Source organism: Hypomesus transpacificus, unplaced genomic scaffold (assembly GCF_021917145.1).
Source record: "Hypomesus transpacificus isolate Combined female unplaced genomic scaffold, fHypTra1 scaffold_277, whole genome shotgun sequence".
Lineage (NCBI taxonomy): Eukaryota > Metazoa > Chordata > Actinopteri > Osmeriformes > Osmeridae > Hypomesus > Hypomesus transpacificus.
In genome coordinates, this window is record NW_025813804.1 from 13,599 (window position 1) to 38,161 (window position 24,563).

The 24,563-nt window shown below is 47.5% G+C and overlaps 1 protein-coding gene across 2 annotated transcripts in view; it reads right to left on the reverse strand.

Moving 5' to 3' along the window:
• The window catches only part of LOC124463440 (AT-rich interactive domain-containing protein 3B-like), a 35,333-nt gene that overhangs the window by 7,344 nt on the left and 3,426 nt on the right, over nucleotides 1-24,563 (reverse strand). For both annotated transcript variants that reach the window (XM_047015149.1, XM_047015148.1), the window contains exons 3-4: nucleotides 9,985-10,062; nucleotides 9,639-9,711 (exon numbers count right to left, since the gene is read on the reverse strand). In XM_047015149.1, the coding sequence (XP_046871105.1) occupies nucleotides 9,639-9,711; nucleotides 9,985-10,062 (151 nt within the window). The remainder of the gene's footprint in view (nucleotides 1-9,638; nucleotides 9,712-9,984; nucleotides 10,063-24,563) is intronic.

Genomic DNA, 24,563 nt, shown 5'->3' on the forward strand with positions numbered 1-24,563 from the left:
ACCAAATGGGAGAGATCTGGGACGAAAGCATGCGCAACGACTGTTTGCTTGTTTGTGACATCTGGTCCAGTCCCTAAGCATTGTCCTTCTGAGCCCACAGGCTCAGAGACTCCAACACCTTACTCGCCTTGTTCACCTTTAGTCCAATCCTGCCTAGCTCTAGGTCACAGAACCACTCCATTGCACAGCCATGATATCAGAGGCTATATTGAGCAGAAGCATTAGCTCATGGAGCCTTCTTCAGGCCACGCTATTGGTCGTTTTCCTCCTGTCCGCGCGGCTCTGCGGCTCTGAAGCGGTCTGTAATTGGCTACAGGCTTCACCTCCCATCATCCTTTGCCCCGGACTGATTCCCCCCGTGGGACAAGGCCATCAGGAGCAGGGTGATTAATGGCCCCGGGGTTGAGAGGTCAGAAGGGTGGGAAGTGCCATGGTTGGGGCCCCCACGGACCACTCCCTAAATCCTTCCTCCTCCTGTGTGCTACTTCTACAGCCCCTGAGCAGAGCTCGGAGCAGAGCTCCACACAGAGCCTTTAGAACAGAGCTCATTCCAGAGCAGAGCTCCCCAGTAGAGCCTAGTGAAGGGCCTGCATTTGGGAGGGGCACAGGATGGGTAGCGAGCGGTCGGCTCTCACACAACAGACAACAGTCATATACTATTAGGCACAGCTGTCAGTATAGCCTGTAGCACAATGCAACATGAGAGATATGAGAGAGCGAGATAAAGAAAGAGACAAAGAGAAAGAGAGAGAGAGATCCAGCAGGACAGTTCCACTTGGGACCATACACATCTAACCACTTGGTTCAGGTCGGTAGTGTGATAGTGGATGGAAGTGTTCCATTTCCACATGACAGTTCAACCCGATCTACTCGTCCCTACTGTCCCAAGGACATATTCCATCTCACTGTGAAAAAAACAAGGTCAGCACATGTGACCCTTGACCTATTTTTGGAGGAAAACAGCTGTCTGCATTAAAGAGTCCTATCATAAATCAATGGTCCGGTGCTGACACCACTGTGGTAAATTAAATATTGCTGATTTCACATTACCAGCATTCTTTAAATAATTAAGGGCTGGAGTGACAGCCTTCTAACAGAGAGGCCAAGGGAAGACTGGAAGCAAGGGTGCAGGAAATGAATTTTTCACCGAATGCTTGACTCTGTGGTGTGAGGTTTCACTACCACAAGACCACACCTCCTCTGGACCCACTACGGAGAGAGCAACCAAGGGAGGGAGCAGAGGAAGGAAGGACAGGGAGGAAAGACAACAAAGAAGAGAGAAAGAGAAGGGGCAGGAGAAAGCATTCCAAAAAAAAGATCTTTACGGGACACACTTTTCAGCAGTTTCACCTTGGGACCCCCATCTATACCTCCCAGAGAGAGAGGAAGGGAGGGAGGGAAGAAAGGAAGAGGGCCCAGCTAAAAGCTAGCTGAAGGAAAACAGGATGACGCGCTCTGAGAAAGGTGTTAGCCACCATGACGGGGCCCCTCGCCTCCTGGCTCTGTCACTGTCTGAGTCCTTTCAGAGCCGGCACTTCCACTGGGTGTTTATGCTAGTCCCAGGCCTCCTCGGCCAGCGTTTACACGTTCGTGGCCTGAGCATTAGCCAGCATTGTCAGGGGCTAGGCCTCCCAACACACCCAGGTTTGTTTTATTTTTAATGTCAGGGACATAGAAGGTAAAGCTGCACACAGGGGGTGGAATCTAGCCCTATCTTTAGTCAGGGGAGGGCTACTCACATGACACACCAATTTATATCAAGTGGTAAGAGATATATATGCGTGCGTACATACATTCACACACCCACCCACCCACATACACACACACACACCATGTCGCTCGATATGCTAGGTTAAGATTACACCACACATAGCAAGCAACTATATCACTAGCAACAGGTGGAGAGAGAGAGAGAGAGAGAGAGAGAGAGAGAGAGAGAGAGAGAGAGAGAGAGAGAGAGAATGAAAGGAATGTGGCAACAGTGTCAGCAACAGAGGCTGACAGTGAATGACATCAATTCTCTGATGAGTTCGATCGATTTTAAGCTCAAATAAGTAGAGAAAAAAACTCTGTCCTCAGGTTGGTCATGTCACCCCTTTTCCAGGACTGTATCTACTGTATCTATCCGTACTGGAAGTACTCCACTCCAAATCGTCCCAAGGCCAAAAAGTAGATGATAATCCCTAAATCCCATCAACAACAATTAGTTAAAGGGATGACAGCAAAGTGGGTGAGCTCAAGGGATGGTGGGGTGTGTGTGTGTGTGTGTGGGGGGGGGGGGGCAACGGAAGACAGAGAGAGGAAAAGCTGTAGAAAGAGTAGATTATAAAGACGGTGGCAAAGAGGGTGGGAAAAAAAGAAAAAAAAGAAGAGAAAAGAGAGGGATAGAGAGGGCGGGGGGTGTAAGAAAGGGAGGCAGAGAAATATGACCCCCTCTCCTTGGGTCAGAAAGATGGGTCACCTGGTGAAAGATGGGGGGGAGGGGGAATTGAAGAGGAAGGGGGGTGGATGAGGGAGGGGAGAGGGGATGAAAAGGGTGGACGGCACGAAAAGTGAGATGACCAACCCAACTGTAACCCAAGTCCCTGCAGTCCCCTGTTTTCTTCAGGGCGCGACAGGCTCGGACACACCAGCCCCGGGTCAACACTGACAGAAAGGTGAGAGGGGGAGGGGCACATTCATCCACCCATCCATGACTACATCCATGTACATCGGTATCAGGTACATCGGTATCAGGTAGAAAGCCCAAATAGAACCAAACTATTTTGCAAGCCAAAATATTTGGTCGAATAGAAAAGGGTGGGAGGGGGGGGCTATATCGGAGTCTGGGTTCAAATGACAGTCAGCAGTCAGTCAGAAACTGCAGGGACCAATGAGGTGGTTTAACACACATCTATTAGAGAGTAAGCATGGACAGAGAAAGATGTCTCAACTGGCAGGTGCAACGCTGACAGGTCCAAGGGGGGGCCCCGGTCCCCCCAACACACGCACACACACACACACAATTCCTTATAACACACCACGCTGGCTAACTGCTCCAATCAATGGACACTCAGATTGACAGATAAAGCTATCAGCTGACGACCCTCATTTGGAGGCCTGCTGGGCAGATCAATACCCCAGGCATCAGCTGCCTTGGCCTGGGGAGGAGGAGACAGCTCTGGAGGATGGTAAGATAGGTAACCATGGAGCTGATCTGAAAACACACATAATCATGTCCTGAGGAGGTTACCAAATGACATGTCCCTCTTCTGGATGAGAAACAAGGAAGGGGAAGTGAAACCACTGAGTGGGTGTTTGTGTCTGTCATAAATGCAGTAGAAGATTCCAGTCGTTTCTATATTGTTGTTTCCCCTCCCTTAACCCTTCAGTCAAACCCCATGTGTCCTGCATGGCAGACTCCAGGCCTGCTGAGTGATACAGTCCTGCTATGGAACTGTGCTGCGCTGAAGGTCGATTTAGGGTACTCCGTTTTCCAAAAAACAGACACATGGGCAACGCCTTCGTCTAGGTGGAATGCCCTCTCCGAGAGCCATAATTTTGGATAGTTACGGATACCCCCTTGGCTGTGATTGGTCCGCTAACGACATCCGTACCGTTGCACCACTTCCTACAATTCACCTATTATGGCGGTGAATTGTTTTCAGCGCTCACAGCCTACGGAGAGAACCATAAATGAAAAAAGAGTCTATCGTATCCGTCCGTATCCGTCCGCCCGCCCATCCGTAAACGGAGTCGGAGTAGCATATAAAGCCCATAAGCTGTGCTGCTGTAGAAGGAGGAAGAGGAGGACGAGGAGGAGGTGCTGAAGGGGGGAGGGGGGGTCGTCCTTCGGGTGCAGTAAAGGAGTTCAGTGCTATCCATCACTGGAGTGTGGAGGGCAGGGAAACACTGAGCCCCTCGACACACAGCGCACAGATGGAGAAATGGACAGAGAGAGAGAGACGGAGACATTTCAACTCTCAGTGGGCTTCACAAACAGGTTGGAACATCAACTGAGAGCTGCACGACAGCACCGGCAGAGAGGAGGAGAAGGAGGGCCACAAGGAGGGGGACAGCAGTGAGGCGGTCCTCCTCCCCTGGTCTGCTCGTTGACTGGTGACTGATAAAGACTCTCCAAGCTCGGCAGCTCGGAAGACCAAATCCCTGTCCAAGATGTCCATAATTAAAGAGGGAAGCCACTCTGGCAATCTGACAACACGAGGGAGCTTTCTGCTTGACTGACTGACTTATTGAGGAAATGACAGGGAGCACAGACATGCATGCGCACATACACACACACATACATACACACACACACACACACACACAAAGTACAGGAAGCAAGAAAAAAAGGCAGGACCGATTCGGTTTGGAACTAAACAAATAATCTTGAGTTGTTGACTCCAATCTGGCATCCCACAGAAGAGGAAACCCACTATTTCCTTGTGTTATGGGAAGCAGAGTATGATGCCACTGTGCTGGATGAGCACAGCTGGGTTGTAATTTAGCAGGGTTGGGTGGGGCTGAGTTGAAAATGGCCTAGATAATCTCAGGCTTCTAACATGTCGACACCGTGACCACATCTTTAATCTTTAAACAGAAAAATGTCTCGCCCTAAGAATAGTGTCCCTTTCGGGCTCCTGTCTGGGGCTGTTTATTAGAAAGGCGTGGTTGTATCTTTGTGGGGCTGTGTTTCTCATATCACACCCTTTCCTTGGCCTGGGGGCCCAGGCAGCCTGCATGTCTGTCTATCTGCCTACTTTTCTACTTGTCTGTTTATTTCTTGCCCTTTCTGGCTCTCTACCTATCTGTCTGGCTCTCTGCCTATCCCGTCTGTCTGCCCAGTGACACATCACTTACTTCCAGTGGAGAAAATAAAGAGTCAAACTTTGTCTCTCACACATGCAAGCCTGATGCCTCCCTTCATGCCCCCCCCATGCCTCCTTTACCCTCTTCCCCCCTCTCTCTCTCCCACATCTCTCCTACTCCCTCTCTTTCTCCTCTCCTCTCACCCCTCTCTCTCTCCCACATCTCTCCTACTCCCTCTCTTTCTCCTCTCCTCTCACCCCTCTTCCACCCACTCCTCTCACCGTCTGCTCAGTCCATCCCTTAAGCCCCCTACCCCCCCCCCCCCCCCCACACACAGACACGCGGCAAACTCGGCCTGTCCTGTCTGCCGTCCATCAGCCCCTGCCCATATCAAAGGCCGAGAGGCCCCAACTTTTTTAGGGGCTCATTAATCATCCTACACAGGACAGGAGGGCCTCCTTAATCCAGCCCCTCCCCCCTCAACAACCCCTCTTCCCCTGCCGCCTCTCCCCCCTCCCCCTACCCCTATCCCCCACAGTGTTATCAAGTTTCGGTGGCTGTAACTGTAGCACAATAAACAGAGGGGGAGGGGAGAGTGGGGGAGTAGGAAAGAGAGAGAAATAGACATTACTATTTGGAAGTAAAATGTCTTTTTGTTGAAATTGCATCTGCATATTTACTGTTCATGGCAGGGATTCTAGTGAAAAACGGAATCCAGGCTCAAAGGAAAGGTTTCAGACAGCTTGAAAAGACAACAGATGAATATGCTGAACTATTCACACCTTTGGCCCAGTGGGGGAGTTTAGCTAGCTAGCTAGCTGGTCTGAACAGGTTTGACAGTTGTCTGTAAGTCTGATACCATAAAGCCAGTAAACAGGATGGCCAGATGTTAAATCTGGCTAAACCCTTTTTCCTCCTCAATGAAACACCTCCAGAAACTCACAGGAAAATAATAAGCTATAGCAATCTGGCCAAAGAAAGTTCCTCGTATGTTGAGTGAGAGTGGACATTCTTATAAATAAATACATTACTCAAGGGATTACATTTTTGGTGCAGGCATTTGGTGTTCGCATATCTCAAGGCATTTTCAATAAGCTTTTATAAAATAAAAAAATGGATTCACAGTAGCTGTGAACATGTACGCGCATGCAAGGGCTATGCTGGCTTTGGAGGGCTGATGGATTCTAACACACACATACGTCTGTTCATGGTGTAATTGGTGTGGACAGAGCAGGCTGGTCTCTTGGGTTACAGTTACGGGGACTTCCTCTGGAGCCCTGCTGGGATGGACACTGTTCCCACGCCGTCACCAGCACAGCCACCGGGCTACACACACACACACACACACACCCAAAGACGCACACACACACAGCTAGCGCAGCCCCTTGCCCCTTCTCCTCCGAAAACGCAACAGCCTGAGAACATTAAGGCGATTAAAGGCCATACTGTCGCTAACCTACCAAACACAACTTGGACCTGAGCCAGCCAGTTCACAGGGACGTGGCACAATCTGAAACAATTAACTCTTCATCTCTCCCTTTCTCCCTCCCTCTCCCCTTCTGTCTCTGTCTCAAGCCATGTCCAGGCTGTAGGTGTTAAATGCCACTGACAAGGCCGGCTTACTGAATTACAACGCAGCACACCTAAGTCTACTACAGAGGGATTTCCCTAAAATAACTCTGGCTCTAGATGCTATCACCCTCAGCCCAGATCCCTCTGGTGATTTCAGGATGACGTCCCACAGCACCAGACGGAGGACACTTCCCGGTGAACAGGAAGTCAACTGGGAAGGGCAGACTCACTCTCCTCCAGGTGGGGATGGGGGGGGGGTCTGTTTTTCTGAGGCAGGAGGTGGATGGGGGGGGGGGGTGTGGGTAGACAGTAGTGGTGTGGGTGGTGGGGGCATTGAACACTTGTCTGAACCCCCCCCCCCCTTGCCGTGAGGGCCTGAACAGAAGTCTCCCACACTCGCTCTGTCCATCAGAGCTGCGCACCATTAATCATCACAAGTGGACAGCGCTGACAGGCATTCCACTCCTCTGGACCCCTTCCCCTTTTTCTTGTCTCTCTCTTTCTCTCCCCCAATCCCTCCCTTCTCCTCCATAAAGTGCCCGTAGGTGCCGTAGACTCACTTACTCGCACGCCCCCTTCCCCCCTCGGGCCCCCGCCCCTATGCCAGAAGCCCCAGAGCAGGGGGTTAAAGGGAGTGGGTGTCAAAACAAAACAAACAATCACCCATCTGCTTAATCGCAACCTTGGAGATGGGATAGAAGCAACACAGAAGGGTTGGAAGCTCCACTCTTGTTCCCTTCCCTACGGGGGTGACAAGAAGCTGGTTTTGAAACGGACAAGTCAAATAATAATGTGGATGCCGGCAAGGGCTCCCCGCCCGCCCGCCCGCCCCCCTCCCCCAGCCCTGGGCGGCAGTGGTGGGGTTGTGAGTATGGGGTACTGGGAAGGGGGCTATCAATGGGCCTCTTCACCAACCAGAGGTGTTTAGGACAGCTGGGGAAATTCCTCAGCGATGAACACACACACACACAATGAAGCATAGAGTCACAAACACACACAAAAAGAAACCCGTCATGCAAACGCACACAAAAAAGTCTATGCCATCCCACACACACCAAGAAAAGTAACTCAGTCCCCCCCCCCCCCCCCCACACAAACACACACACGTCTGTTTTTAAGCACTCAGGGAGGAAATGGAATTCCCTGGTAAGATTTCCTTCCGCTATTTCCCTCTTTTCAGGGACTGGGGCCCTGCTGCTTCTGAGAGCCGGGAAACACTCCTTAATCTGTCTCCTGCAGACTACTCTCAGACCCATGCTACTTTACACTGCCCTACCATCACTACCTCATGTTGTCAGAGATCCCAAGTCTCCTGGAAGTTCCGGGAGTGTCCCGCATTTCAATAGCGGCTCCCGGACACCCGCAAATGCTATACAATCTCCCGGGGATTTTGTATTTAGAGCGAGCGCGAGACGTGCAATGGCCATTTATGGTCGAAACAAATGCATATCACGCATCCTGATTGCGTCCCGGGGGGTGGGTGGGTGGGTTGACACGTGCTGGTTGAGGGGGTACATCATGCGTCCCGGGGGGGGGGGGGGGGAGCCACCTCCCGGAAATGAGTCTCTGCAGGTTGGGATGTCTATGTTGTCTTGGCCTCCCTACTTTACACTGCCCTACCATCACTACCATCACTAATCTGATCTGACGCCTTCATAAGGGTCAGAAGTGAGACGAGAGCCAAAGGTCCAGCAGGTGAACAGAGAGAGCATGCTAGCGCTAACAGACACACACACACACACACACGAGCATGCTAGCACTAACAGATACACACACGAGAGCATGCTAGTGCTAACAGACACACACAAGAGCATGCTAGCGCTAACAGTCACACACAAGAGCAAGCTAGCGCTAACAGACACACACACACAAGAGCATGCTAGCGCTGGCTCTTACACAGTCAACATGCTGAGAGCCAACAGTACTAAAAGCAGAGTGGGAAGCCAGCCAAGCAATTTGTACGCTGGGATTGAGGCCTCGATTTAGCAGGACCGTGGAGGTCACCCAAGTACCTCTCATTGCAGGAGAAGTGCAAGACAGAGAAAGAAAGATGGAGAGGGAGAAAGACAGGAGAAGGTTGGGTTGTGTCTTTTTCAAGGATATGAACTGATCGGCCGGTACACAAGGCAGTGCTGGTGTGATGAGACACCCCCCAGCTAAAAGCATTGACCTACTGGACTGAACCACAGATAGCTAGATAGTGCTGCGAAAGAGAGCGGTGGGGGTTGCTCGCCCACCTACTCCACGTCCTCATCGTGAAAACTACCGTGTGTCATCTTGAAATGTTGTGACATTTTATTTATCTTGGAATATTCCAAACAACCTTAGTTGAGAAGTTATGAAAGTTTTTGGCTTCGCATTGGGTCAACTGCCAATCTGTAGGCTCCTATAAGTGCACTGGAAAGTGCCTAAAATGTAGGAGGCAGAATAGAGAGGACAGGAGAGCAGGGGAAGAGACGAGAGTGGAAGAGGAAGAAGAGAGGGAGAGGGTAACAAGGTCTTGACAGTTCCTCTCAGTCCCAGATTAATACATCACCCCTTAAACGAGTTTTGCCTGGTTACTGCTTTCACTGAGCCAAGGAGTGTCACTGTGGATTTGTCTACTTGGGTTGCTATGTCAATATTTGTGTACATATGGGCGTATATAATACATCCCATTGAGTACATCTTTGTGATGTGTAGTTATGTCTGTCAGCATTTACGTGTGGGTGCGTGGGTGTCATTAAGGATGTGTGGGTCTGCATTTATGTGTGTGTATGTGTGTGTCAGTAGGTGTGTGTGTCAGTGTCTATAGATTTATGTGTGTGTGTGTGTGTGTGTGTGTGTGTGAGAGAGAGAGAGAGAGAGAGAGAGAGAGAGAGAGAGAGAGAGAGGCGCAGAGCGGAGGCAGGCTTGTCAGACTAGAGAGAGTCTTCAGGCCTGTTTGCTGAGTGAATTAATCAGGGCCTAAACAGGTCCTGTCAGGTCTGGCGGAGTGGAGACGAGAGGTCAGGGGGGACACAGAGAGCCAGATACATCTGCTGCCAAACACCCTCCACACACAATATTGGAAACCTCAACATCTCTTCTTCGGAATTCAAAATACAAGTTTCTTCTTTTTACGAACTGTGCGTATAAATATTGTGATATCTGTGTTTCTGTGTATTGGAAGATAAAGTGGATCACAATGGGCCCCACCCACCATGTGAGGTTTTGGTGTCATGGCAAGTGAAAGGTTTCCCTAAAACAGTAAGTGACAACAGGCACAGGTGGAAGAAGACATTGTTGTTTCTCACCTCGTTTCTGCATGAAGGTAAAGAGGTCGTCCAAGAACTCCTTCCTGTTGGGGTCGTTGTCCAACTCATACAGCTGCGAATGACAGTCATTAATCAACCAGTCACTTAGGAATCTTGTACACAATATACTTCTTCAAATGCCTTTGTGTGAGTCCATCTACTTCTACTCATACTGATGTAGTGTACATCTCAACATGACAAACCGGCTTGTCAAGTGGTGGCCCGAAGTCAAAGTAACGTGTCATTACGCCCTCTCTCATCTGTCAGACTACTTACATACTATGAGTTGTTTGTTTGTGTATTCTGTCACTGCACATTGTGTTGACGATGGGTGTCTGAATCTCACCTTGGCAAAGTCTCTGGAGGCTTCTCCTCTTCCCCCTCTGCCACTGTCAGCCTCGTCCCCCCAGGATGCGTTCCCATTCTGCACGGACAACAGGACAACGAGTTACACACACTCACACATCGTCAGGGGTGCAAAATGTTGGCGCACGAGTTGGGCAGTGAAGTGTCCTCGTTGTGGTGTCCCTTTTCTGCTTCCCCTCCCCATCCTCTCCCTCCTCCTCCTGTCCACTTTCTCGCCCTTCTTCCCCCCTTCTAAAGAGCATTAGACCAGACCCTCAAGCATCTGGGTCCTGCCCCAAACCGCCCCAAACCTCTTTCACAACGGGAGACTACCGAGTGGAATGGAAGTCCACCCAACCGGCCAAGTTCACAAGGGCTAAGGTGAGCAGAATGACAGAGAGGGAGGCAGGCTAGCAGTGGGGGCTGGCCAGCCAGTGGTCCCTCAGCAAACACAAACACACACAGATCATTGGGGTGACAGTGACACACACAAACACAACTAATGGGGTGTGCGGAGGAGGAAGGGGGGCCAAAGGCCGCACAGGATGGAAGGAGGGGAGTGAGATAGGGGCCGAGGAGGTAGAGGAGGAGGGCCATGGTATGTGGAAAGCAGGAATGTCACTCCTAAACACAGAAGCTGTAAAGCAGGCAGTGGATATCAAAACAAGTTTCCTTCAGAGTGAAGGGGATTGTTAAGAGCCGCAGGACCAGCTATGATTTCAGCAGGGGGCCTATTGGGCAGATGGAGCCCAGGTCCTGAACACTAGAGCCTGGGGGTCAAAGGTTACCAAGGTCCAATAATAACCTTGACAGCAGAGGTCTGAAATGCCAGAAAACCTCAAGAAAAACATGACCATACATTGCTGGCTACATCCATGTCAAATATTCCACGTATCATGTTGTTATGGTTTAGCAACCGTGGACATATTTCGGAGTACAGGACAGATTGACTAACCTATAGAATCCATATCTTCAACTTATCTCTTATCAAAATAACTTACAGGTGCCAATGTCCAGTACCAAAGTTATATAGATTACTCTTCACATGCATCATTCAAACTGTGCATATGGAAGCACATTATATTGACTTTTGTTAAAGTTTGACCCTTACAAACGATTATAATAAAGATAATTCTAACAGAATCTTTACGTATGCTGTACGTTTTCATCCCAGCCTTCCTGATAACCAGGCAGTGATGATGCACCACTATCAGTTCTCATGACTGTACCCTGTCCCTCTGCCAGCATGATGGAAAACTACAGAGCTAGATCATTTTCATTTATGTGTGTATTTCTACCGTGTGTGTGTGTGAGTGTGTGTGTGCATGTGTGTTTGCACAAGGCCATTAACACTCTAACAAACCTTCCTATCTGGTCCATATAAAAATTGTGCATGTGATATGTTGACAATAGTTAGTGACTGTTGGGTTATTGGCCTCACACACAGGGACACTCTGTGCTTCCCTCAAAGAGCAGGGGGTTCAAGGTGTGCCTCACATTAGCAGTGACAAAGGTCTGTGTGACAGCACAGGCAGGGCCAGCTTTGCCACCTGCACACTGCACACACATGTTCTACTGTGTGTGTGTGTGTGTTTGTGGAGGGATCTGTGTGTGATCTGCAGATCAGATCAGATATACAAATCAGATCACACACAGCTTACAAAACGTTGGGTAGTCTGCCACGAAGTTCACCAACAACCAACAGACATTAAATAGGTCTCATGGTACTGTTGTGTGGAATCATTTAGCAGGCGCTTTTATCCAAAGTGACGGACAGGGGGGATTTGAACCACAACCTCTACATCTGTTGTCAAATACTCTACCATTGAGCAACACCTTTGTCAGACGTGTTGGCACTTGTGAATGGAGCCTTGGTCAGGGGAGGAATGTTAAAACTAGGTTGTTGACTCCTCCTTAGTGAATCATAACACTTTTTTTGGGGGGGGGGGATGTTTTCCCTTTGTTATGACTAATCATATCTGGCCCCTTCATCAGAGTAGCCACTCCAGCCTTCGCTCCAAATAAACCCATTGCAACACCCCCCCCACACACGCTAAACACAGGATTGCAGGCTGGGGTTAGTTGATGTGCGAGTTATGTACATACCAAATTTAAATGAGAAAAATTAAAATAAAGAAAGAATTGGAAAAATAATGTGTGCATGCTGCTTTATAACCCCCTCGATCTTCCTCAATCCATCTCCATCTTTCCCATCCACCCCCTCTTCCTCTTACAACATAATGCTGTTAGCAGGTTAACTGGCCAGGCGGTGGGCGGGCTAATCACATTATGACCCAATATGTGAGTGACAGGCGCACAGCCCAATGACGGGCACTAGATGGGTCCACATCTGAGTGTGCAGCCAGTGGGAAGAAACTAACAATTCACCCCCTCACATACATCTATCCTATCACATCCTGTCCTGCTGACAAAGGACCATGATAAGGTTTGGTCAAGCCAAAAGAGGATTACCTGCTAAAGCACAGCGATTTGCTGCAGCTCGAAGGGTTGAGGAAATACCCTTAGGGAAAAGTTTTGATTGAAAGAAGTCGATTTCCTAAAACAAACAGAATGTTGTGTTTGGAAAAACAAAGGTAAAAGAAAACAGCTTAGAGCTTCAAAGTGCGCAAAACCCTGCCTGCAGACATCCAGTGAATACATATTATAAACTAGCTGACGTAGATGTGAACACACCATTTGCATATCTTCCCATTTTCACTAACTACCATTAAGTCAAACAGACACACAATACCTGAGGGCAAATTCAACACCACTATAATAGTGGTGTTGAATTTGCCAGCAACAAGGCCAAACATTTGCTTTGTAATTAAGCAAATGTTTGGCCTTGTTGCTGGCAGCCACCATTTTGGTGGAGCCAGGCGAGCTAGCACAGGAAGAGGTTAATGGCTGCTGCTCTATTAGAGGAGAGGGGGAAGGGACATAATTGATTGGCCAGGATATTGACAGCAGTTTTCCAATTTGATAAGCAGCCGTCATTGTATGAAGGAGCTCGTTCGTAATAAAGATCATGTGATCTTCCTCCTCCCGTCCCACGGAGGGGAGCGGGACATCTGATGGAGAGAGGAGGGGCCTTGTGAAGGGGAGGGCAGGGGCTTGGACTGCGCTGGTCAATGCAAAGGTAAATATATGGACAGAATGTGCATCACCACTGAGCACCACCTAAACAGGCCAACCTGTAGAATTGCATGAATCCTAAGAGCCTGATAAAAAATGTGTGATTTGACTGTGGTGGATAAACAGCAAGATGAGAGAGGACTATTAGAGGTAGGTAGGGCTGGGGGAAGACAGGCAGGGGAGCCTGTCTGTCCTTTGGAGGGTTTCCCACCAGAGTACCCTAACTGTGTCTGCGAGCAGGGTTTCTAAGGAACCCCGACTTGAGCTCCAATGCTCATCAAGCACCAGCACGTGCCTCCTCTACGCTAGAGCTGGGTTTCTCCTCTGAGCTTCCGCCCGCCAATCCTCCTGTCCACCCCACACCAGCGATCTCCTGTTCCATCTGCCCCTCCCACACGCTCGGTCCCCCGGGGGGCCTGGCCGGCCATCGAGCCGAGGTCCCATCAATAGCTGTGGATGTGCAAACATGGGGATCTCCCCAACCCCCTCTGGACGCAATCTCACACAGCAGCAGTCAATACTCGTCATCCTCATGCAGCACCACAGCCCGAGGAGCAGAGATGAGGCTACACTAGGCCCCACAGCTTGACATCACCCCTCAACTTGGTTCAGGGGAGCCCCCTCTCCTTCCCTGCCCCAACTCCCCTTCACCCCTGCACTTGACTGCATCAGAAAGAAACCCTATCTAGAAGAAGAATCATCCGACAGGTTGATTAAAGAGCCTCGCCCATTTCCTTGTAAAATAAAATAAAACACACACACATATACAAACAACATCCCTATGGTGACCGCTGGCCGTAAATCATTGGTAAAGGACGGAATTGTGTTCTTGGCATGAGCTGCTTCACACAATGGCAGGGGTGGGTGAACTGACTGAAATCTCTCATCAGTTCAACATTCCACTCTAAATCTGTGAATACACACGCACAATAATGGAGGCATTGCTCATAGGAAGAAGGGCATGTACGAGTCACCATCTCTGTGCTGACTGCAACACACTCCCCCTACTAATCTCTCCCAGCCAAATTACTGGCTGTCAAAACAGTTGAGGGGAGGGAAATGTCTAAAACAGACACAGGAGTGGTAATTTAATCATATTCAAGGTTGTCTGTGGGCTAAGCATACCGCAAGACCTTTGAGATAGTCCTGGATCTGGGCCAAAAGCATGTATTAATGCCAAGAAGAATCCATTTCCGCTTTTCCATTTGAACACATAATTATTGCATTTTACAAAAACATTATAAAATGTTGCTTTCTTCCGTAAAAATAAACGAAAAAAGGAAAATGTTTAGGATCACACAACCTATGCGAAAGAAGGATTCTATGTTTATGATTTTAAAGAGTTATTTTTGAACTCTGTTATTCATCTTGCATCTCCCCTCTCCCACAAGGGTATCGGGATCCGTGCGAAAGAAAAAGTGAAAAAGAAAAATACAGAAAAAATAACTTTCATTGTACGCATTTCATTGAAATCTACCCAATTAGCCAGTGGGACCTGGCGTAGCCTAGGATTAAATGAGATTACATTTACAGTAAGCACCCAGTGCTTCAAGCTGGGTCTTTGTCCTGTTACAGATGAAAAGCCCTCTGGCCTACCATACAGTGGAAGTGCCCGCTCAGCACGCTTGTACAAACAGGCCTTGCAGGGGGCTGAAATCTGTAATCCAAATCAAATAATTGGGGGCTTTATCCCTCCACGGGACTCATCGAATCATTCATCCAGGCCGTGGCTGTGATGGGGGGGTGGGGGACGGGATGGGCGGAGGAAGTGGATGTGGCTCTTTATCCGATAACCGCTGTGTAAAGGATCTGATGGTGAGCTAGCACAAAAGGCTCCGGCTAATCACCACTACATTTGCACAGGAAAGAAAACCTCACTGGCCCCTGGCCACATATGGTGGAATTCCTACAGTCCCAAACACACGTCCTGGTTCTCTGCTCACAATGAGAGTTACTACGATGCATAAAAAAGCTCATATATCACACAGGGACGGCCTTGGAGAGTGAGGCCAGACCTCCTGAGGCCTGTATGTCCAGTCTTGTTGGAGACATCTTATTCTGGGCTGGGAGGGAGCAGAGAAGCAGACAGGATGGCGGGGATGTGGGGGCCATGCGTCGAGGGGGGAGGAGGGGGCCGAGCGTGTCTCTGCCTGCCCATCCTACACCATGCACCTCTAAACAGGGGTTTAGAGGTTGTGAAAGGCCGTGCACCCCTCCAACCCCCACCCCTCCAGGCCCTAGGCCAGACCACCACTCCCACTATGAATCACTCCAATTACAGAGCAAAGAGAATAAAGACACAAATACTACAGCGTGTGTGTGTGTGTGTGTGTGTGGGGGGGGGGGGGGTAACTACAAGCAGAGTTGACCAACTAACTGTTTCCCTTCATCTCACAACAGGCAGGTATCCCATAAGAGAATTCGCAAAAAGCGTCTGGGTTCAGGGTTCCAAAATACAAATCTGACAACAATTAACACAGTTCTGAAGAAAATGATCTGTCTCATTTGTTCTATAGTTCCTAGCTGTTGGTGACAGGCTAGTCTGGTTTGCCAAATACATGATTTGGATTTGTTCAGCTCTGTACCCTTCCACCAAGACACCACATTCCACAGACTGAGGGGCCCCTCCCCCATTCCCTGGCTGACAAGGCTAGGCTATGCTAGGCCCCTTTCTCCGCTTCACGTGAATGCAACGTTTACAGGCTGCTGCGGACAGGAGTTCACACTCATTGGTTCAAAGACCCTTTCAGAGGCCAGAGCAAACAGTTTAGCAAATCTCATCTACAGCCCCTCGTGCTTACAGGAGAATGAAACTTCACTTAATCCCAGAGAATCAACCCAAGAAAATACCAATTTAGTGTTGGATTTTCCATCCAGATTGTACAAATTATCTTGAGGCCCACTCCCCTGTCCCCCAACTCGGGCCCCAATCCCCATGCCCTCCCCCTCCTCGTATAATTTGATTTGGAGCTATTAGTTTTGTTCTCTGATGTGTAGGCCTACAGTGAGGGCTCTCCAGACCCGAGGAACATATAGAAGGATCATTATTGATGACAATAACAAGAATCACACGAGAGGAACAAAGAACAGAAAGGGTATGTGATTAAAATATATACAAACACACAATTCAAATGGAGGTTTACTGATTTGAGGACTTTTAAAATCCAAGGTTGCTTGTTTCCAGTGAGAACTTCATCTTCCCTAACCCTAACCCTAACCCTAACCCCATCTTCACATGAAGGAAACTGTCTTTTTTCTACTGGGTTAAAAGCTTTGGCTAAAAATACCTCACATCGTTTAAAGAGCAAGCATCCACTTCACCCCCACGCTAATGGTTGCTGAAGAAATGGCATGGCTCAGATAGGCACATTTATACACATTCTTCTTATCCTCATCAGCCCAAAGGAATTCAGAGCGCAGAGAGTTTCAAGGCCCTCTTCTGCTATTAAGACACATCACATCTAATCCTACATGAACTGGGGTAGGGTCACAACGCCTTCAACGAGAAAAGGACGTCATTGTCTGGGGATGGAGTCATCAAACACAATGCCTCATTCAGAGCTCGTCATGAAGACCTCTGTTGTGACTATCTTCCAGAATCTTACCCAGTATCAAATGTTCAAGCCATAAGCACAATTCACAGCTTTCACCCGGCTGATCAATACAGACTAATCTCTTTGGGTAGAGGGAGTATCTGGTTCCCCTCAGCAAGCGTTAAGTGTGTGAGGGCATTCCACCTCTGACAGGTCGCCAGGCTCCCTGGGGGTGGGTGGGTTCAGTCCCCCCCCCCCCCCTCACCCTGGATGGTCTGACCTGCCCGCCACGCATCTGGAGCTCATCTCCATGGAGCAGCGGCTCTCACCTGCTCACCGCTACAGCATTATGACATTCCCATAAAGTTCACATGGCGGTCTATGTCTACAGTTATGTGTTTGTTTACGAACAGACTTTGTCATGACAGTCCTTAATAGCAGCCTGCCCATGATATCATCCTAGAAAGTCTAGCATTGCTTCTTAATATCAAATCCCGCTGTGAAAGTGGGGGTCACTAAATGTCATGTGAATGCACATGATAGGATAACATATGTAGGCCTGATCTGGATTGTGGAAGCAGGACATGAACATGCCGGAGTGAGCTGTTTAAGAGGATTGTAACATACAGTAGGCGATCATTACTGTAAGCTGTTCTTACAGATATTTACAAATATCCTACTTTACAAAAGATTTATTCCATTACTATACGATACAATTATTTATCTATAAAGATGTTTACAATTATACTATGACAGACTCAACAGACAAAAGACCATCAGTCGCAACATTAAACATTCAGATATAAAGAAGATAAAGAATCCATTTAAACTGAAATTATTTCTTATATTAATTTATTGAATTAAATCACAGTAAAATACTTCAACAAACCTATTTGGGGTAACATATTGATGAAACTAAATATTGGTTTATGGATGTTGAGGTTGAATCTTATTTGCATAACTACTTTGGTAACTGAGTGCATCTGAAAATATTTCAATCGATCTCCTCCATACCCAAAAGGAGTAGCTGTTTATAAGGGTCATTATCTACCAAACCACACAAAAATCTTAGTTTTACGAGATATAGCTAACAAACTGTTATTTCTTCCACATAAAGCATGACTTCAATCCTGTGACTGCATTTTCTTAATGATTTGTGTCTGTATCTAAACAGAATCTGGAGCTTGAAACCATATTAACAACCATTTCCTAAACACCTCTATGTTTTCCAATCACTATCCAATTGTGGTTGCCAGATTTGACTAGATGTCTTTTGTTTGACCAGATGGTTGACCAATCAAGGCTAATTCCATTGGGGGTTGGAGGTGCCAGATTTGCGACTCATTTTATTGAACCGGATCTCAAGTGACAATCTTAGAAGAAAAACAGTTTGGAAAAAACAATGAATATCTCACGTATTGCAGGCTTGCTCCTTCTTACTCTTGAAAGGCCTGCTCTTAATAACTACATTTTTGTCCAGCCTTTAAATCATTTACCAGCTCAGCTTAAGAAATGACCAACCAATGTTGACATGGTCCATAGTTCTATTGAGAATGTGATTGTCTATTAACTAGTCCAGCCAAAAAAAAGGAAAAAGGAAAAAGATGTATTACTATATTATTACAATAATCTACTGTAACAGATTGTCATTTGTACAGGTGTGTTTGAACCATGCTAACTAAAAATCCAACACTCCCTGATAGATATGAGTATTCAGTGTTTCCCACAGATAAGAAATCTAATTGTGGCGGGGAGGGGTGGGGGATGTCAGACCGGGGGGGGGGGGAAGTAGCCTCAACTTTCCTCGACTTTTAGCTACGGCACTAATGCTGAAGGCTCGCTGATATAGCTGTCGGTCTTACTAGAACCACATATGTATGCATTGTTGCTAACGTGTGCTGACGTTGTGACTGTGTGCATATGTGGGAAAGACGCATGAGTGACAGAGAGACGGAGGGAGGGCAGGGGAAAGGAAATGCAGCTGAACGAATACGCTGCGTGTTTTAACCTAAATAGCGATGAAAAAAATGTTTTACGAAACGCAATGTGTGGCGGCCGGTGTTGATTCTGTGGCGCACCGCCACAAATTAGTCTATGTGTGGGAAACACTGGTATTAGTTTAAAGTAAGATGAGAGGTGGGCATAGAAAAACACAGTCCACATTACCATAGCCCTTATGATTCAGAAATAGAGTTGTTACAGGCATTGAGCTAAATTTGCTCTCTGCAGTACTGTCTCTATAAGAAACACCTTAAAACCACCTTTAATGGTTTATTTTGTTACATGTGTGAGTATTACATTTGCAATTTATACATAAATAACACTTCACTCCCAGCCGGAGGAATGTGGGCGTTACAGCAGCAAGATATAACAATGTAATGAACACAAAATAAAACAAATTTATAAAGTAATTATATATAATATGAATAATTTAAACATAAACACACACTAGATTAAAATAGTGCATTGTTCACTAAAAATGAGGCACTCTTTGCAAACAATTCACTAAGAGGAGTATGACCCACAAACACACTCACAGTATGTTGTAGAACACACTGGTCTGCCCCCTGGTAGTAATCAGCCAGGTTGTTTTCCTGTTGTGCAGAGGAATGGTTCCGACAGGCAGATGATTACTGTACAAAGCGGCCTATATGTGTGTACTTGGCAGACAAACCATCTGGCAGTGTGCTAGTGTTCACAATACTACACTACGCAGGGTTTTGGCACTTGGTGTCCAGGAGCTGAGGCTAGTGAGCTATCCGGACAGCCAGCCTGGCAGACAGATAGTTAGGCAGGCTATAGTGTAAGCAAAGCCTCTCTACTCCATCCAGCTCCTACATGGACAGGTGCCAGCAGGCCCCAAGTCAACCGCTGTGTTTACCCAGGGCCTCTGACACACCAGGCCAGTTATCACCTCTGGGCCTGGACCCAAGCCAAGCCTCCAGCAGGCTAGGAGACGGCCCAGACAGACACTAACAATAGCCAAACACCTTTCACTCCTCACCTCCACGCCTCCTTGCCCCCCACCGCTCCAGCCCTTTCAACAAGGGAGCAAGCCTGGGGTCGCTACACTCTGGGAGAAAACACAAGCTAACCCCCCCCCACGACCACCATAACACTGCTCTGGAAACCTACTAGCTACTACCTTGCTGCTGTGGTCGGAAGAGGGGGTTGTAACTGAGAATTGGCTCCTAATTGACAGGAGACAGAGGAGAGGCAGCTCAGCTGTGTCACACGAGCCCAGCTCTGCCTATCTGCAGCTGGCTGGCTGAGAGGGGCGCATTGGTGGATGTCTTTGTTTCATCTTCCCCATTTCCTTCTCTGTGTGGCCTCATTAAACAGCAGGTGTTGAGATATGCCAAGTGGGAGTGGTCATAGACATGAGATGGAACCAATGACGAAGAAGGAAAAGTAGGGTGGGGGAAGGGGGCTGGTTTGTGGTGGTTCTTGATGACGGATCAAATTACAGCAGGCATTACTGACTCCATTTCCATCAAAGACGATGGAAGACTATCCTCTGGGGGAGATTTGAAACAATAAAAAAAAACATATCACCCTAATTGTCATTCATTATTTGCATTTCAGTGAGCGATGTCTGTGGCTTGCAGTTCAATTTGAGTGCCTTCGTCCTAGGCAAAAATATGCATCAGGGGTGATTCAAGCCGTTATTTGCATTAACTCCTGGAACAGCCATTGCTTCCTGTTGCATGGCCCACTTCACACCCTGGGCGAATAAGGAGGATGATAACCACAAACTAACAAAAACATGGCAGATATCTAATCCATGTGATGGAAATACACATAAAGGATAAAAGAATGAAATAAATGCTCAAAATACTTATTCAAAAGAAGAAATGTGAAAAACACATACGCACCTCCTTTAAAGGCATAACAGTATATCAAATAAATCAAATGATTGATGACATACTAAATTAGGTTAGCACAACCGTGGTTGGGGCGAAAGCCAACTGGAGGGTAGCTCTCCAAGAACAGGGTTAAGCTACCCCAGACTCCCCTAGGGGGTGTTCTGTCAGTGGTGGCAGATGTGCTGTTTGGGCCTAATAAAAGAAGTGTGTCTCACTGCACCACAGAGCCTCTCCTTCCAGCCCGTCCCATTCAGAAGGACCCTTCAGGGTTTCCCCCCCTCTCTTTTACAGCCCCTGTGACACTGAGTGAAATGAGTTGAGAGATCACCAATCCGAGGCCTTAGACTGACTGCAGAACAGACATGCTTGTCCCCCCCCCCCCTCCCAACGCCCATCTTCTTGTCGAATCCCTCAATGGGAACGCTAACTGTTTGAAGAGTTAACTCTTTAATTCCGTCTGGAATGTTTCCTTTGGGTGCGGCATAGTGCAGTGTTGAGACAGACCAACCAACCAGCCACCACCACCCCCCATCCCATCCCAACTCCTCCTTTTACAACATCTTCTTGCCCCTCCCCTCCCCCCTCCATCTCGTCACCAAATTCAATACCTCTATTTCTGGGCTTGAAGGAATCTCCCACACTAGGGTGTTAGGGGCAAGATAGCACAACCCAGCTAGATCAGATGATGCCAGGCCCAAATTGTCAGCTATCTAGGCTTGGCAACGCTCACAACACTTTGAAGAGGGGCTAAGACACAGGACATTAAGACTCAATGTTTGTTTCCATACCAATACAAACCAAGCATGTCCCAAGCAGTTTGCTTCCACGGGGGTAGAGCGTATTCTAGTCTCTATCATGAAGCAGAACCATTAGGAAGGTGGACAAACCCAGTGCTAAAAGGCCCCCCCCCCCCTCTCCCTCCCCCTCCCACCACCACACCCTCTGTACACAGCCAGACCTTCTAGTTAATGAGCCCAGACGAAGCCCCACAAACACACCAGGCAGAACATCCAATGAGAAAATACCAAAGTCACATAACTAACCATAGACATTCACACGCAGTTACCGTCTGTTTGAAGTTAGAAATACTATATTATCAAAACCTGTGGGTCAGGAGAATCCACAACTCAATTAAATGGATTAATACAAACATTATTTAATATGATAGTTGTGGAAGGCAAACGTTTTTTATTTTGAATTACTACATATATTTACATATTAGCATAAGAAAACAGAGCCTGGTACAAAGCTCGTCATTTATGGGATTTAAAACGTCCATAGACATTGTGAAATACATGTATCAAGTAGTCCATAATCTTTACAGCCACGATCTAAAAACAAACCAGCAATAAGACACCTTGAGCATGTCTAATCTGCATTGAGACCAACGCTGAAATTAACAGGCTAAATTTGGAAACAACTTTAACCCTTAGCCTATCAATCACTTAGTTTGCACATTAGTTTGGACTGTGCAGTTATAGTTTTTTTTCCCCAACGGAAGGCAAGAGTAATAAAGCCTCTTTGATAAAGTAATCAAAGATAAAATAAATTACAATAAAAAAACTAAACAATACTAAGCTTGATCACATTGTAGGCTTTATTTGTCATGTCTAGAAATGCTTGATAGGATAGGCTATATATAAAATAATTGGCAAGGAACAGTAATTTATTATAAACTATCAATGAATGGTAAATTACTATCAACTAACCCTAACCAGATGTTGAACCTATGCAGAGCTGTGGTTGACATTCTTTTAATAGTAAATAAATGCTATAAACATCTACAGATGGTCTACAGATGACTCATATATAATCAAATAAAGTGTACATGATAACAGCTCCAAACCTCAAGATTGTTATTTTATTTTATCTGATTTGCCTTTTTGTGCTTTCAACAATGCAAAATACTAGAGACATATAGATCCTTATAGATGCAAATAACTATTTTAGACCATTAGAAGTGCATTCTGGAATCTGAAAAACTGCTCAAACAAAGATCTTGTCACAACAGGCAGAAGGAAAAAAACAACAAACTTGGATTGGCTGGGAATGTACAAATCAGTCTATCCACCCTGGCCCCCTGAAGGCAACTGCCACGGGCCACAAAAAGACTGTTGATTCGATAAACAAAGGAGATAAGATAGCTCTTACAGAATAAGGTCAACAAAATCATTGAAAACAATATGATGAACAGGAGATGAGAGAGGTTTGGAAGACAAAAAGCAAGCCAGGCAGATCAGGCTACACCTGATACGTATGGGCCTCCGAGGGCCCCACCATCCCCAACCACAACCAGAATAAAGGCTTGTCACGGTTGGAAGTGGAGATCGCTCCCACGCTGGCAGCAGCCTTCCCCGACACTGTGTGCACACGCACCAGGGCAGCGTTCGTTCCACATTCCGTCGTCCAAAATGCATAGTTGAGTACATCTGCTAAATACAATGTCCAGCTCATTCATCATACATGAACCATAAATTAGGCCAAACATCCCCTCCCTCCCTCCCTCTCCTCCTCCTCCTCTTTTCTAAAAGCATACACAACCCCATCGATCCTCCGTTGCAGCTGTGCATCTCACTACTTCCTGACTGATGCGTTGCTGTGGCGACAGCTAAATTATGCAACAGCATTCATTCAAACAAACAGGTTTGGCCTGGGCAGAAGCAGTGGGAGAGACAGAGCAGAGGCAGTGGAGGCAGTAGCAGATGTTGTATTGAGGTGGCAGGCAACAGTTGAGGCAGTCAGAGAGGCTGCATCAAAGACTGAATACAAGCATTTGTTGAGACTGCAATGGTAGGCTCGATATTCAAGGATGAAGACCAGGTCCTCTATTGCCAAACAACTCTTTCCCTTTCTAGCCACGATAATAACAATGCGAATGTAGCGCCTCGCCCACAGTTTTTCTGGCCTCTTTTAACATGATAAACGCCATGGTTGAAGCTACAACAGAAAGTGTATGGGAGAGGAAACTGACAGACCCAGCTAACCACATCCGCAACGTCTGAAATATATTAAGGTTCTCAAACGAAAACAGCAACACCAAATCTGTGGTAGAGGAGTTAGTCTGTGTCGGTGCACAGTCCACAGGCGTGATTAAAACTCTATTAATCACAGACGATTAGTATGCTAAGGACAGGGAGGGGTGCGTGTGTGTGTGTGTGTGTGTGTGGGGGGGGGGGGGGGTGCATAGGAGGAGATTAAAGGGGTCAATGGGCCTGCGTGTCCTACTGCAGAGGAGGGCCACAGGGGGACGAGGCCTGGCCAGGCCCCAATGACCCTCCCTGAGTCTGCTCCACGCCTTTTGTCCAGCTCCTTGTTCGACAATTATTTACCCTGCTGTTTGGGGCTGGGCTGAGGTCACCACACATACATCACTGACAGGACAACATGGCCACTCTCTTCACCCTCTACATCCTCCTCTGACACGCGTACATATATGCACACTCAGTACAGTAGAGTACTGTAGTGGAGGTATACACAGAAGCCGAAAAATTATTGGATAACCCGAGTTGACATTAGATCATGTAATCTAATTCTGAAGTCATCGGTTTGACCTTCTGCATTTAACTTTAAGGCCTGTGTGGAGCACTTCAGGTTACAGTAAGATCCTGTCTGTATCCTGTATGTGGCATGGCTTTTAGATCATCATAAACACACACCTCTACCCCCACGACAGTGGTATTTGCCTATAAATTCTCTCTGGCCTCAACAAAACAATGCTACAGAGAAAAAAACGGCCCCTTGCCTCCCACTCTCCACTCCACTGTCCCCCGCCCTCCCCCCTCCACCAACGGCTGCAACCTGACACTGCCTCAGGAGATGAGCCGTCATTAAATACTGCAGAGCTGACATAATGACAGGAAAGATAAAAGAGAGGAAACAAAAAAAGGGCAGACCAATTCTGGTCTCACAAAGCCTACCCCTCCCCCTCCCCCCAGAGCTGGGCTGAACCCACCCACTCAACTAATAAAAGCCCCAGGCCACAGACAGGGCCTATGCTAGGCTATACCACCAGTATCTGGGTCTCCCTGTCTGCCTGCCTGCCTGCC